The following is a 14956-nucleotide window of genomic DNA, read 5'->3' on the forward strand; positions in this document are numbered from 1 at the left end:
AGGGGGAGGGGTGGTTGCGCAATACGGTGATCGTAGGCGGCTGCTGCGTGGGGGCGGACCGTTGAGCGGCCGGCGGGCTGGGTGTTGGTCGACTGTGCCGGCAATCATGGGCGGCAGCGCGGCCCTGCTCCATTTACTGGCCACTAGGCTGGGCGATTGAGTCACAGTTCTAGCGTGTTCTATCCTCTATCTATTTTCGTCCTGCATTCGCCAGTCTGCTCTATCTTGTTTGTCTTTGCTTTAGTATTGAGTAGAGCCTGTTTTCCTTTACATGCAGGCTGAACATTTCGTGGGCAGGAGCAGCTGCAGTTGTGTGCCACCGATTTTCTTCACCCTGAGTAGTTGAAGGTATGGCCTGTTACCTATATGTATACAGCTATAGGTGGACCTTGCAAATTTTCTGTAGTATGTAATTATGTATGCATGTTATTCCAATGCATGCATACCTGTTGCAAAAACAAGTGGAATGTGAGGCTGCACTGCAACAGGTTACTGAGGCTGCACTGCAACAGGTTACTTGTATATATATTAATGCAATAATGCTGTTATGTGATTATTTTTCAGGATGGAGGAGCTAAGTCTTGAGGTGAATATGCCTGTGGCTGAGCTGATTGCCATCAAATTCAGCCTCATGACCAGTTCAGATATGGTAACCTTTCACACTGCCTGTAAATTTAACTTACCACTGAAAATAATAATCCATTTTTTTTGTCATTTCAGGAAAAGTTAAGTAGTGCGAGTATTATTGAAATGTGCGATGTGACTAATGCCAAGTTAGGATTACCAAATGGTGCACCACAGTGTGCAACCTGTGGATCACAAAGTGTGCGTGACTGTGATGGTAAGTAATATTAACCATGCAGTATTATATAATGGGCCTTACTCTAAATGCAGAAGAAACTAACGGATATATTGTTAGGTCATTTTGGTGTTATTAAACTGGCAGCAACTGTCCACAATCCATATTTTATTGAAGAAGTTGTACATTTGCTGAATCAGATATGTCCTGGCTGTCTCACTCTGAAGCAAAATGGGGACATGAAGGTATGTAATCACCATATTGACGTAGTTTCATCCCGCAGTTTATTCTTTTTCTTTTCCACAAACCATAAATTTCAAATCCTATAATGGCAAGACACCTTCAGTCCATGAGAGGTTCTCAAGAGCTCATCTAAGCAATTTACATATTCCCAGTTATGGATGTCTTTCACCAGTGTCCAGAACTTCTTTATTTTTACAAGTGATTTCACCTAAGGAGTTTAGGTAAGTCTTACTTGTGATCCACTGTGTCACTCTCCACACGAAGGCCTGTTTGGGCTAGTTTAATAACTACAGTAATGGAAGTTGCATATAAACCCTAGGGAGCCAGCTGTGCCAGTTGGGTTAGGATTTTACAAAAGTGGGGATGAAAATCCTGAGTATCACATCAACTGCTCATAACATGAGCACAGAGCTAGCCTATTACCTAGTTTATTTAGCTGTTATCACAAGCTTTTCTTGCAAAAGGCAAGAAGCCTTTCTTTTTTTGGCTTTATTTGCATATCGGTCATCAGTAGATGAAAATCATGACATTTCTAACACTGATTTTTCTTACTTAAAGAGGGCTGATGGAATAACAATTCAAGCAACTTGCAAGTATTGCTCGGTAAGTGCATGTTCAGATATTTAGTGCTATTTCTCTCTCTTGTATTAAGCTTTGTTTTTTTTTTCTGGACAGAAGGATGGAGCAAAACTTTACCCTAGTATAATCTTTAAGATGCTAACAAGTCCAAGAGTGACACTCTCCAGGAGTAAACTTCACCGTAATACTAGTGTGATAGACAAAATGTCAATTATTGCAGAAGTTGCTAGCAGGGTGACACATAACTCCAAGAACAAAGCTCCCGAAACCCTTCCACATGATTTCTGGGATTTCATACCTGATGAGAACCAACCATCTCAATCCAATGTGACCAAGAAAATATTGTCTCCATACCAAGTAATGCATCTTTTAGCTATGCAATTCAACAGTCTCTTCTGTATTGCCTTGCAGGATATACTTTGTTAGTACTACAGATTTGTGTTTTGTACTTTTGAGAAGTTTATTATTTATTATTTGCTGATTCTGCCAATTGGATCACTGTTATTTTTTGTTCAAATGGAAGTTATTGTCTTATTGGTTGCTTTAATTCAAATATGTAAACATACAGAAAGCATAACAAATACTGTTCTGTTACCCATAAACATGATATATTATGATCCTCATCTGGTAAAATAGTTTTGCATAACTATAAAACTCCGACCTGCTTATCCAGTATGCCTCACCAACTGATGCATAAGGGATGAAGATGGCGTCACAGTATGTCCTAGTAGCATGACTGAATAAACCATGGTTTGAACACTTTTTGGTGAAAAAAGTGGGATTCTAAGGAGGAACATAGTATTAATAATGGTATTAAGAAAAAAGGGGTGGTAACTGGTGAGCACCTGGTGGATTTGAACCCAGGCCATTGGCTAGCTCCTGGCAGCTCCCTACCAACTGCACAATGTTCTCCACTTTTCAGTGAAAAGCCTTCTGGTTTGCTTTTATAGGTAAAAAGTGAAATTATGCTTGACAAAAACATATTGCAATAGAATCCACCATAAACATATAACTGTGGGGGCATATCAATTCTGAATGACCATTGCTTTTGATTGGTCGAAGTTTTTTTAAAAAGCTTCTTTCAGAAGTAGATATGCATTCCAGTTGGATACTGAACTGGCACAACATAGTCTATCATTCCATCACACCCTTACAGAAAAAAGGAAGCTGCTTGTCATAATTAACAAATTCACTCTTGCCATTTTTGCAGGTTTTTCACATGCTAAAAAAGCTTGATCCTGAACTTATCAGTCATGTTACTCCAAGGCGGGAGCTATTGTTCCTGTCATGTTTACCGGTGACTCCTAACTGTCATCGTGTTGCAGAGATGCCATATGGACATTCAGATGGCCCCCGGTTAGCTTTTGTCAGTGCTAACTCTATTTTTACATATTTTTTTTTGTTTCATCTCTTCCACTACTTATTTTCTCCTTAAACGACTGCTATTAATATACTCTAACCATCTGTATTAGATAGAGTTAAATTCTCCAGTGAGTCATCAAACAGACATTTAATCAGTGAGAGAGCTTTGAGTAGCTTCTCAACTTCTTGTTAAAAGGTTTCTTCATTTTACTGTCTGACCTAACCTTACTTTGTGTCAAGAGGAGGCAGCACTTTATTTTTTTCCTCATCGTTTTGCTGAGCTAGCTTGTTATGGTGGTTTGATACTAATGCTTGTGCACATATTTCAGTATGTTTGCATCTGAATTATGAACTTATACTTTTCTTCATTCCATTGTAGGATGACCGGACAAAAGCTTATAAGAGGATGGTTGATGTGAGTAGGAGAATTGATGATTACCGTCAGCATCCACAGTTCGGTGTTTTTGCAAGTTCAGTTGTCACAAGTCGTGTTATGGAGTGCATGAAATCATCCAAGGCAACATAGCTAATATCTTTGTCTAATGCAATACCCATGTAGCATAGTGCATTTTGTCCTGATAATGTTTTCCAGTTCACATAGTGGTATTAATTTGTTATGGTACTTTTCAATGCAACCAATTCGATATTTTTTCTAAACTGTCTAAATCCACTAAATTTACCAGTAGTTTATCTAGTGTTTCTGATAGATCATAATATCAAAACTTCAAATTTGGTTTGATGAGGTGTGATTTATTTAATTTTATCTTGTCTCTTGCATTTGTTCACATGCATATGTATGTCACTACTGTAGCACCTTGACAAATCCGTTGCAATGGAGATTTTCTTGACAACGCAGGAGAACTGCTTCATTTCATTAAGAAGAAAGTAATATTTACATTAAAGGGGAGAGCAACCCCCCTCCATCACAAGAAAAGAAAAAAAATGCATTGGAGATTATGATTTACCCTGCTGTTTTGTTCATCTATCTTCATCTCCTTTTCCCATATCTGGTTCACTTGTATAAATCTATATAGATGACTTTAATAATTTGTCACTTAACATATGTCAACTAGTTATTTGCCATCTGAGAGTTGAGTGCTCTTAATAAAACACCATTTAAGCCATTTTTCACACTTTAATTGATACCTATTGTTATTGACCCTTCTAATCTAGCCATCGGAGATCAACATCTTTGCTGATTATTCCTTCCGCACTACAAGGATGCTGCAAGGCTCCCTTCTGTAGGCAGGGATAGCGCGAGTGGTACCTTCTGCATGAAAAGGATAGCTCCGCGAGGTAGGGAATGATGTGCCTTCCTTCGCGCAAGAGGGAGAAGAGGTATGGCAAAGCCTGAATCGACGATTGCAGCCAATGAGCGGACCAAGTTGATTGGAGCAGGTTCTCTTCCCTTGTTCGGCACCCGTCACGAGTGCTGGCTGTAGCTTCCCTTCCACCATGTTCTCTCCTGGCAGCATTGACTTTGATGGGGGAACGCGAGGGACGGACACCCCTTCTGGGATAAGAGAAGATGTTGATCTCTTGTGGCTAGAAGGGTGAGTGCAAAATATGTATTAACTAAGGTAGGCCTGATAATTAGGGTGTAAAGAGTGAAAATGGCTAAATTAGCACTTTTCGCTCAAATATTAGATGGCAAATAATTAATTGACATATGCCAAGTGGTAAATTATAAAGTCGTCTAGATGGAGTGGCAAAAATAATAAATTGCCTCTACATATGATATACCTAATGTTATACCATTTAAATCATTATGACTTAATCCGATTGAGAATAGTGAAGGGATTGATCGCTGACAGTGTTGTCCAATTGAGTGATTTAGCACAACCTACAAAAACTATTTGATCTTTTCCTAGTTTTACTAATATCTAATTCAATTAATTTGGAAGGAGCATACAATTCTTTTGAAACAAGAAGAATCAGTATAAAAGTCGAAGTAAAAGAACTTAAAAGTTTTAATGTCTGAAAAAATAGCAAGTTATGGTTAATACCTACTTCCTCCGTTTCATAATGTAAGATGTTTAACTTTTTTGGTTACAATGTTTGACCATTTGTCTTATTCAAAAAATTACGAAAATATCATTTATTTTGCTTGCGACTTACTTTATTATCAAAATAACTTTAAGTATGACTTGTTATTTTTTATATTTGCACTAAATTTTTGAATAAGACGAATGGTTAAACGTTGCAACTAAAAAAGTCAAACATCTTACATTAAGAAACGGAGGTAGTATCTATTTATTGTCATTATTACTTCACAATGGGAAAACCAAATGAATTTATGTATTAACTTGGTAAAATTTTCACAACTTTAACAGGACCTCAGTAATTTAAGTTGGCAACTGCATTTACAGCTTATGTTGCATGGTTTCTCTCTGAGAAATAAAGTACATGGTTTCACTTGATTTGCTAAAATCTTTATGCATTTTGCAGTTATATGCAAAGAAGTCAGATGGTGAATCCTCTACATCTACAGATACATATGGAACCAAATGGCTAAAAGACATCATTCTCAGCAAAAGATCTGACAATGCATTTCGGAGTATAATGGTCGGGGATCCAAAAATTAGTTTAAATGAAATTGGTATTCCTATGGATTTAGCCTTGAACTTGGTTGTTTCTGAGCAAGTTAGTTATTACAACTTTGAAACCATAAATTTGAAGTGCAACTTGCACCTTCTTACTAAGGAAGTACTGCTTGTCCGCCGAAATGGGAAGCTTATTTTTGTTCGCAAGGCAAACAAGCTACAAATTGGTGATATTGCCTATAGATTATTACAGGATGGTGATCTTGTTCTTGTAAATAGGCCACCTTCAGTTCATCAACATTCTCTGGTTGCTCTATCTGCAAAACTTCTTCCAGTTCACTCTGCCGTGTCAATTAATCCACTATGTTGTGATCCTTTCAAGGGAGACTTTGATGGGGACTGTTTGCATGGATATGTACCCCAGTCTATACAATCAAGAGTTGAGCTTGAAGAGTTAGTTGGTTTAAACCGCCAACTGTTGAATGCACAAGATGGGCGAAGTTTGGTGTCATTAACACATGACTCCCTAGCTGCTGCACATCAGTTAACAAGTGCAGATATTTTATTGCAGAAAGCTGAATTTCAGCAACTTCAGATGTTATGTTCTTCTATATCATCGACACCTATGCCATCAGTAATTAAATCTGCAAACTCTCAAGGTCCTCTTTGGACTGGTAAGCAGCTGTTTGGCTTGCTGCTACCTTCTGGTATGAATATCAGTTTTGATCAGAACCTTCACATCAAAGACAGTGAAGTGCTTACCTGCTCATCAGGATCTTTATGGCTACAGAATAACACATCTAGCCTTTTCTCTGTCATGTTCAAAGAGTATGGTCGTAAGGCTCTTCAGTTCCTTTCTTCCACCCAGGATGTACTATGTGAATTCTTAACCATCAGGGGTTTAAGTGTCTCCCTTTCAGATCTTTATCTGTTCTCAGATCATTACTCGAGGAGAAAACTGAGTGAGGAAGTTCATCTGGCATTGGATGAAGCAGAAGAAGCTTTTCAAATCAAGCAAATATTACTAAATCCGGTTTCTATACCAAATCTGAAGTATTATGATGGAGCTGATGATCTATCAAACTCTTATGGCCAATCTGATTTTACTCAGGCCAGTCCGTCTATCATCAAATCGTCAATTACATCATTTAAGAGTATCTTCAATGATCTGTTGAAAATGGTGCAGCATCATGTGAGTAAAGATAATTCAATGATGGCAATGATTAACTCAGGAAGCAAAGGTAGCATCCCGAAGTTTGTCCAACAGACTGCATGTGTTGGTCTTCAACTTCCAGCAAGTAAATTTCCCTTCAAAATTCCTTCAATACTGTCTTGTGTTTCCTGGAATAGACATAAATCTCTCGATTATGAAATCACTGACTACACCATTGAATCTATGGGAGGACAAAGCATGTATGCTGTGATCAGAAATTCTTTTCTTGATGGACTAAATCCGTTAGAATGTCTACTACATGCCATATCTGGCAGAGCAAATTTCTTTAGCGAAAATGCTGATGTTCCTGGGACTTTGACAAGGAAACTAATGTATCACTTGAGAGATACGTATATAGCTTATGATGGGACTGTTAGAAGTTCTTATGGCCAGCAAATAGTGCAGTTTTCGTATGATACTTCTGATGGCATGTACATTGAACATGATATTGAAGGTGAACCTGGGACCCCTGTTGGCTCTTGGGCTGCTTGTTCCATTTCAGAAGCTGCCTATGGAGCTTTGGATCACCCCGTTAATGGTTTAGAGGATTCCCCTCTTATGAACCTGCAGGTCATATTCTTTTGGTTTACTCCTTAGTGGCCCTTCCTTGTCATGTTTTTCCTTTCATCCTTCTTTTTGACAATGTATTAACTTTAGCACTGTGCTGTGCAGGAAGTTTTGAAGTGCCACAAGGGTACAAATTCTGTGGATCATACTGGTTTGCTTTTCCTGTCAAAGCATCTAAGGAAGTATAGATACGGTTTTGAGTATGCATCACTAGAAGTTAAGGATCATCTAGAACGAGTGGACTTTTCTGATTTGGTTGACACGGTTATGATTTTGTTAGTATATTTAATCCGTGCCTTTCTTCACCTTTTAGCACCATTCATTTAGTAATCTCCTTGTCTGGTTCATTTTATATTTAGATATGGTGGCTCTGATATACAGAAATCAAAAGGAAATCCATGGGTCACTCATTTTCATTTAAACCAGGTCTTGTTCTTTTGAAATAAAATCATCATGATTTCATAGGGCCACTGGATTAGTATCTAAATGTCTCTCAAAATTGAATATATGTAGGAAGCAATGAAGATAAAAAGGTTAGGACTGGGATATGTTGTAAGAGAGCTTATTGACCAATACAACGCCTTAAGAAAACAGTTGAACAATACGATCCCTTCAGTTTGCATTTTGAGCAGGTAATTTCAGAAACTATTTGAGTTATGCATATAGGTGTTTGATATAGAAACTGTTCCCATCAACTGCCTCCCTGTTTTCCTTGGTCAGAAGCATCAATTTATTTGTTGTATATTTTTTGGTTTTTACAATGTAGGTTCTAGTCATTTTATTTGTCATTTTCCGTGGTACAAATATTTAATTACTTGATCAGAAGCATCAATTTATAGTAGTACATGCTTCATTTCTTTCGTGGAACATGAACCTGCATGAGCAAAAGTGAGAACATGATATGTGATTGTATTAGGTATCCATTTCTTCTGTGCAGAATACTTATTCTACTCACTTACTGAACCTACCTGGATATCCACTCATGCCCCAGTAATAATTAAGAAAAAATTACAACTGGGAGCTTGGTGGGGAGGCTGAGGGTGGGTTGCGTAGTTTGCTTTTGGGTTTGAACTACCATCTCAAAAATTAACTTGCAATATTTTTATTAGATGTTTTCAATTATTTATAGTGAAACTCTTCACTCAGATGGTATATAAATATGGTTGAAGCCAGTGAAACGAACCAGTGATACCACAACTTGTGAGGCTGATTCTAGTTGGTCACTCATCTGAGAATTTGATCAACAGTCCCAACTTGATTGTTGAGTGCAAATCGAGTCAAACACATCATATGAGCTAATTATGTTGACAATATCCTAACCTAGTCTTAGTGCCACTCAGAAAGCATGTGATCCACAGGACCAAATGTATGGCTAGTGTTTTTGCATGCACAAAAAGAAGTTAAAAGAACATGACGTTCCTCTGTTCTATTGAACGGTCCGTTGTCCTGGCACCACGTTGCACTACACATCGAACACTGCCTTCTTGTTCAAGCAGTCTTGTGGATTTTGTGTTGCCTGCATGACACTCCTCAGGCTAGGCTGACATTGACATCATCGAGAGTAGCCCCTGTGGCATGTATTGAATTTGATTTGCACTCACCAATCAAGTTGCGTGACTAGTTTGGTCAGTTTGCAAAAGGAGTGACTAACTTGCACCGACCTTGGTGGTTGTGAAACCACTGATGCACTTTACTCTAGAGTTTATTTTTTCTCCATCTAATATTTATTATTTTATCAATTTATTTGCGCAACCTAAGGAGAATAAAAGAAATTATAATTTCTAGATACATTGTGGTGTACATTGATGGGGAATCCCACATCAATGACAGACCAAACAAACAAACATAAATACTATTAAGTATTAATCTTTACTTACTGAAATTTCTGCAATATCATTGTTTATATTTGAATTGCTTGTGAAGCATCAGAGTATGACGCAGTGTAAGGCTTAGCGCTTTCTCTTGTTGTAATCCCTTTGGGGTTGATGTTTGTATTCTTCCCTTGAATGAATTGGCAGAGCTCCTGCCCTTTTTTTTTTTGAAAAAAAAAAGAAGAATTGCACTATCTGTTTACCTCCTGAAATTGCATGCCCGGCCTGATGTCACATTTACACATCAGTCTTTCATCTAATCTATGATATCAGTAAATGTAACATGTCTGTTAAGCTCCCAAACAACTGTATTCGCTTTAGCACTGGACATAATAGCTGAATCTGGAATTATGCATTCATGGTTATACATTTTTCATATTGTTATGCTAGTAGCTATCCTATTTTCTCTTTGTAGTTCCCATGACATATCGTTTGGCATTCTGTGCTCTGCAGCAAATGTTCTGTAGGAAATGGATGTGTAAAGAATCAGGCCTGTTGCGTCACTATGGTAGTACAGGTGGAATCCAACTCCACTTCTCAATTGACCATTATCAAGGAAAGGGTGATTCCGAGCATCCTGGCCACACTATTGAAAGGTTATCTCAATGTTCTAGGGAACTCCCTGCTAGGATCAAGATTTCAGTTTTCTTTTTATGTGTTTGAAAACAAAGCTAGAGTTGTTTTCTTATATGATGTTTGAGAAGAAACCATGACCTGTTTTTGTTATTTTGATTATGCAAAGCTAATCATAAGTCCAATATACTGTAGAAATTAGTTCATTGTTGTCACTGATAGGTTGCTTCTAACTACACAGAAATGTTTCGTGCAAATGTAGTACTAGATGTATGCCAGATATACCAAGTTTATGAATAGCTCTGAGTTATTAGCACTCTTTAAAAGGTCATTCTTCTTGTTGTTACTTGACATATCATTATATTATGTTTAGCAAATATGAGAAAAAGGCCTCATAATATATAGACAGGAATTTCTATGACCAAATATTGATCGGTTTGGTTTGCAAAAGTTTGTTGCAGAACTCACTGTCAATTGATCCATGAAGTACCCCAGAATAACTCACATGATAGATCTCAATCTATTATGTCATATTTTTAGAATGAAAACACATTGTATTGAATAAGTAGTCAGAAAAATATAGCAGCTGGGTTCTCTGGGTTTCACCATGGGGGCTGTGCTTTTCAAATTATAATTCATCATACTTGGTGCTGGTGCACTAGTATGTGGATAACTTTTGATGTTTGTGCTACTTGATTTCCTTTATTTGTAGGGTTTTTGGAATTTAAGAATGTTAAGGTCCAGTGTCAACAGGATAGTGAACTTGTTGTGAGAGTCGATATGTCTGAGCACTGCAAGAGCGGGAAGTTCTGGGCTACCCTACAAAACGCTTGCATCCCAATAATGGAGTTGATTGATTGGGAACGGAGCCGGCCAGAGAGATTATATGATGTTTTCTGCTCATATGGCATAGACTCAGCATGGAAATTCTTTGTTGAAGTATGATACTTGCTGCTCTTTATTCTGGTTTCACCGTTCCAATATCTGTGTCAAAACCTAATTGCTCGTGATAATTTCTACTATAAGATTATAACATTTTGATTTTCAGTCTTTAAGATCAACAACAGATGCTATTGGAAGGAATATCCGTCGACAGCATTTGCTGGTTGTGGCAGACTGCCTATCTGTAAGTGGGCAGTTCCATGGGCTAAGCAGTCAAGGTTTAAAGCAGCAAAGGACTAGTTTATCAATCTCCTCCCCATTTTCTGAAGCATGCTTTTCTGTAAGCAATCTAGGCTTATTGACTATTTACTATGAGGTTATTTACTATCAATATCCTCTCCATATTCTGATGCTATGGCTTATTTTTCTGCAGAGGCCTGCACATAGTTTTATAAATGCTGCCAAGAAAGATTCAGTGGACAAGCTCTCTGGCACTCTAGATGCAATTGCCTGGGGCAAAGAACCTTGTACTGGGACATCAGGTCCTTTCAAGATTCTATATTCTGGGAAGGTGTGTATTGTAACTTCCTGTTGAATCAAGCACGATACTTTTTTAGATGTGCTTTAATATGCTCCCAAAATAAAAATCAAATTGTGGGATTGATGTACAGTCATCCATTATGCGCAATTTAGCTTTTTAGAGAGAAGAAAGGTACTCCCTCTGTTTTATATTATAAGACTTTCTGAGTTTATCTAGATTTATTCATGTATCAATGTATATGTGTCTAGATTTATTAGCATACATAAATTTAAGTAAGACTAAAAAGTCTTATAATGTGGAACGGAGGGAATACTATATATCTTTCCTAATGCTTGTGTATGAGCCTCTAATGGGCTGCAAGCTAGAGAAAATTTCAGGTACTCACTGAAATAATTTGTTTTCTGGGTTTCTAATGAATGATATAAAATGAAGTGAAGATATTGTATTATTTCTACGATATTTAGATTATTCATGCTGAGCTGTTGATTGATGAAATTGCCCTACATTAATTTTTGTATATTAATTGAACTGCAGTATTTGCTTCTTGTTCAGATATTCAAATTTGTCTGCTAACATTTACATTTTTGCAGTCACATGAGACAAAACAAAAGGAGAACATCTATAACTTTCTACATAACCCTGAAATTCAGGCTTTTGAAAAGAATCTTATGGATACCCACAGAAAAAGGACTGAAAAAACTTCCAAGTGGAGATCAGCACTCAATTCTGAAGGCATCACTACGATCAATGGTGGCTCCATATCTGTTAATCAGAAGTTTCTTGGTGCTAAAGTTGGTATTTGGGAGAACATCATTGACATGCGCACTTGCTTGCAAAATATGCTACGAGAGTATGTTATATCACTATCCATGGAATTGTGACTAATAGTTCTTTACCTTCTAAAAATTTTAGCATCGTTATCCTTTGTATTTAATGTCCTCTTCTACTTGCTTGAAGGTACACATTAAATGATATTGTCACAGAACAAGATAAATCATGCTTAATAGAGGCCTTGAAATTTCATCCCAGAGGGTTTGACAAGATTGGTGCGGGAATAAGAGAAATCAAGGTAGGTTATATAAATGCATTATTCCTTTTTGGCATAGCCCTCATCCTATTAATATAAATTCAATTTTTCACTGATCAGATAATATAGTTTTTCTCTTACGGCTCAAAAGAACAACTTTTTCTTCATGCATTTTAACATGCAACTGCCACTAGTGAACAAGGATTAATGTGGTAGGTTTGGGGTTGTGTTCATGTAAGGAATTAGGGCGTTGTCTTCATGCAAGGAATTAGGGTGCTGTTGTTGTAATATTTCTGAGCGCTGTTCACTTGAAGTTGAAGAAAGATAATGTTTTCCCCTATGCTGACTGCACAGTTCGTGATGAGCTTGCTGTCAGCACTGAATAAAGTGTGTTACTAGTTACCACCTGATGCGTTCCTGCTTTAGACTATTTTTTTGCATGTTATGTGAAAAGCATCCCGCATTGCAATATTTCTTCATTCTAGTATGTTCTGATCAAAACACATGCTATGTGCTACATGTAGATCGGAGTGAATCCTGGTCACCCGAACTCAAGGTGCTTCATTGTACTAAGAAATGATGATACTACGGCAGACTTCTCTTACAACAAGTGTGTTCTTGGTGCTGCAAATTCTGTGTCCCCTGAACTTGGTAGTTATATAGAGAAGATACTATCAAATAGAGCAATCCGGTCACACCAGTTGTAGGGTGAGCCTCCAATATTTTACGAACAAGTATAGGAAGCAATTGAGGGTGCTCAATTTGCCCAGATAACGATAAGATAGGCTAATGTTGCTTCTTGGCTGCTTCATTAACAGGACTCTACACGAATCAAGACCGGGATGTGTGTCAACTCACCTCTCACCTCGAGGTACACTTGGCCGACCTGAGCTATGGCACATGTGGCTACAGTAACCTTCATTTTGCTTCCGAGGACAGGTAGTGGCACGAAGTGCAATAGGCGCTGTCGTTATCCTTGAGCCATCTGTGCTATTGTAAATGAAAACGAGGATTCGTGATCCACATTCGAAATGAAAATCCCCAAAATTTGGTTGTTTAGTTTAGCTAGTGAACGTGACATTTCCGGAGGGGCATTTTTGTTTACTTTCCCTCGCGAATGCGATTTGTTCGTGAATCGGTGAATGTATATAGTGACTATTGGCCACATCAATCTCAAATGGTCGGAGTAACGTCGCTAAACAATTTTGTTATGCTGAGGGGATTCCCCCTTGGAGGTTTTATTTTGTTTTTATGTTTGGAAGAATGCCATATAAATAACAAGATATTTAGTTGATGTTTAAAATAGCTTATACATTATTATTATTTTTGTTATATTATAGGTAATACATACTGACATAATATATACTCCCTCTGTCCAAATATATTTGAGATTGTGTTCTATTTAGAAATATTAACGATGAAGAGAAATGATCATTATGCTCTTTATTAAATAAACTATGTTTTGGATCCGTGTGTAGTTAAGAGTATGATGGAAAAAAAAGTTAAATGAAAAATGATGGATATGACTACTAGTATTAGATGATACCATATATTTGATGATAAGATAAAATCTCAAAGTCCCTTATATATTTAGACGGAGAGTGTATATTGGAAACGACGATGAAATTCATTTCATGTATTTTCACTTGTATTTTGCCACATCATAAAAAAAAATATTAACATGGCATAATGATAGGATTTTAAAACTTTATTCGAAGTAAACTAGAAAAACAGCATGTCGTGACATGGTAGCAAACTTGCCACATAAATCAAAATGTTTCTAAAAAACACTTATAAGATTGAGATGTGCCACAGCCCACCGAGATTTTGTCCATTACCGAAGACCGGAAGTGGCCCATGGCCAACGCGAGTTCGCAATATTACTCCCCAACCTACACGATGACATGAGCTCACGTCGTTGCCTCCCATCGCTGAGTAGCATAGCCGACGTGTTCCTCCCATTCTACTAAACCCAACCAATCCTGGGCGTATATCTACGGCCGTTACCCCATTACTCAAGTAGGACTCCTTCATAATGCAGGTTACAGTTTTCACGGAAAGTAGTTCAACTCCAAAATTTACGCGAAATTCCTCCAATCTAAAATGCTCGTAGTCTATGAAGAAGAATGTTTACTTCCTTGATAACTAAAACTGAACCACCGACCTTTTTCAACATAGTTGTATCTCTCATTATACCATATTTACCTTTTGTTCACGCGTTTATGTTGTTTTTTTGCTGATCCCCTTTCTTTGCGAGTTGAACCTCTCGATTTTTTTGAGAAATATTATTATTTTAATGAAAAATCATAAAATTAGAGGTCGTTCGCGGAAAATCGTAGATTTAGCACCCTGTCAAATTGGCTAGTTCGATAAGGCCCATATCAAATGGCCAGGGGTTCTCATTTCGAATGTAGGGTGCACTTGCTCAGTTGCTCTTGCTGGTATTTCTACTATATTCAACGACCGCCTCTATGAGCTCCCGTTGTAAGCAAGATAACAGTACGAGTTTCTTTTATCATTTTTAAAAAAATATCTCGAGATATTATATTTTTATATAAAGAGTTTTTTTATCATTTTTGAAAAAGTAACTTGAGTTATCATATTTTTAAAAAAAAATTTAGTACCTACGGTTACAATATACCTTAGATATCAAAATTTTGCACTAAAATTTTTGGTACTCTAAGCTACATTTTAAGGACAGTAAAAAAAACCTTAGGTAAAAGTTTAGTATTTTGAGGTACCAAAACTCTATACTA

The 14956-nt window shown here is 37.3% G+C and overlaps 1 protein-coding gene across 1 annotated transcript; it reads left to right on the top strand.

Annotated features, from left to right (window-relative positions):
- The first annotated feature begins 547 nt into the window (after window positions 1-547).
- On the top strand, window positions 548-13465 carry LOC102716212 (DNA-directed RNA polymerase IV subunit 1-like). The gene is given in 19 exon segments (XM_015836747.1): window positions 548-649; window positions 721-841; window positions 920-1044; window positions 1601-1645; window positions 1718-1978; window positions 2832-2987; window positions 3363-3500; window positions 5432-7309; window positions 7412-7581; window positions 7666-7732; window positions 7820-7938; window positions 9631-9773; window positions 10463-10689; window positions 10799-10972; window positions 11066-11203; window positions 11764-12023; window positions 12131-12242; window positions 12725-12908; window positions 13019-13465. Coding segments are annotated over 18 exon segments (4419 nt in total). The 3' UTR covers window position 12908; window positions 13019-13465.
- Window positions 13466-14956: the final 1491 nt, after the last annotated feature.

This window comes from Oryza brachyantha, chromosome 4 (genome assembly GCF_000231095.2).
Source record: "Oryza brachyantha chromosome 4, ObraRS2, whole genome shotgun sequence".
In the NCBI taxonomy this organism is placed as follows: domain Eukaryota; kingdom Viridiplantae; phylum Streptophyta; class Magnoliopsida; order Poales; family Poaceae; genus Oryza; species Oryza brachyantha.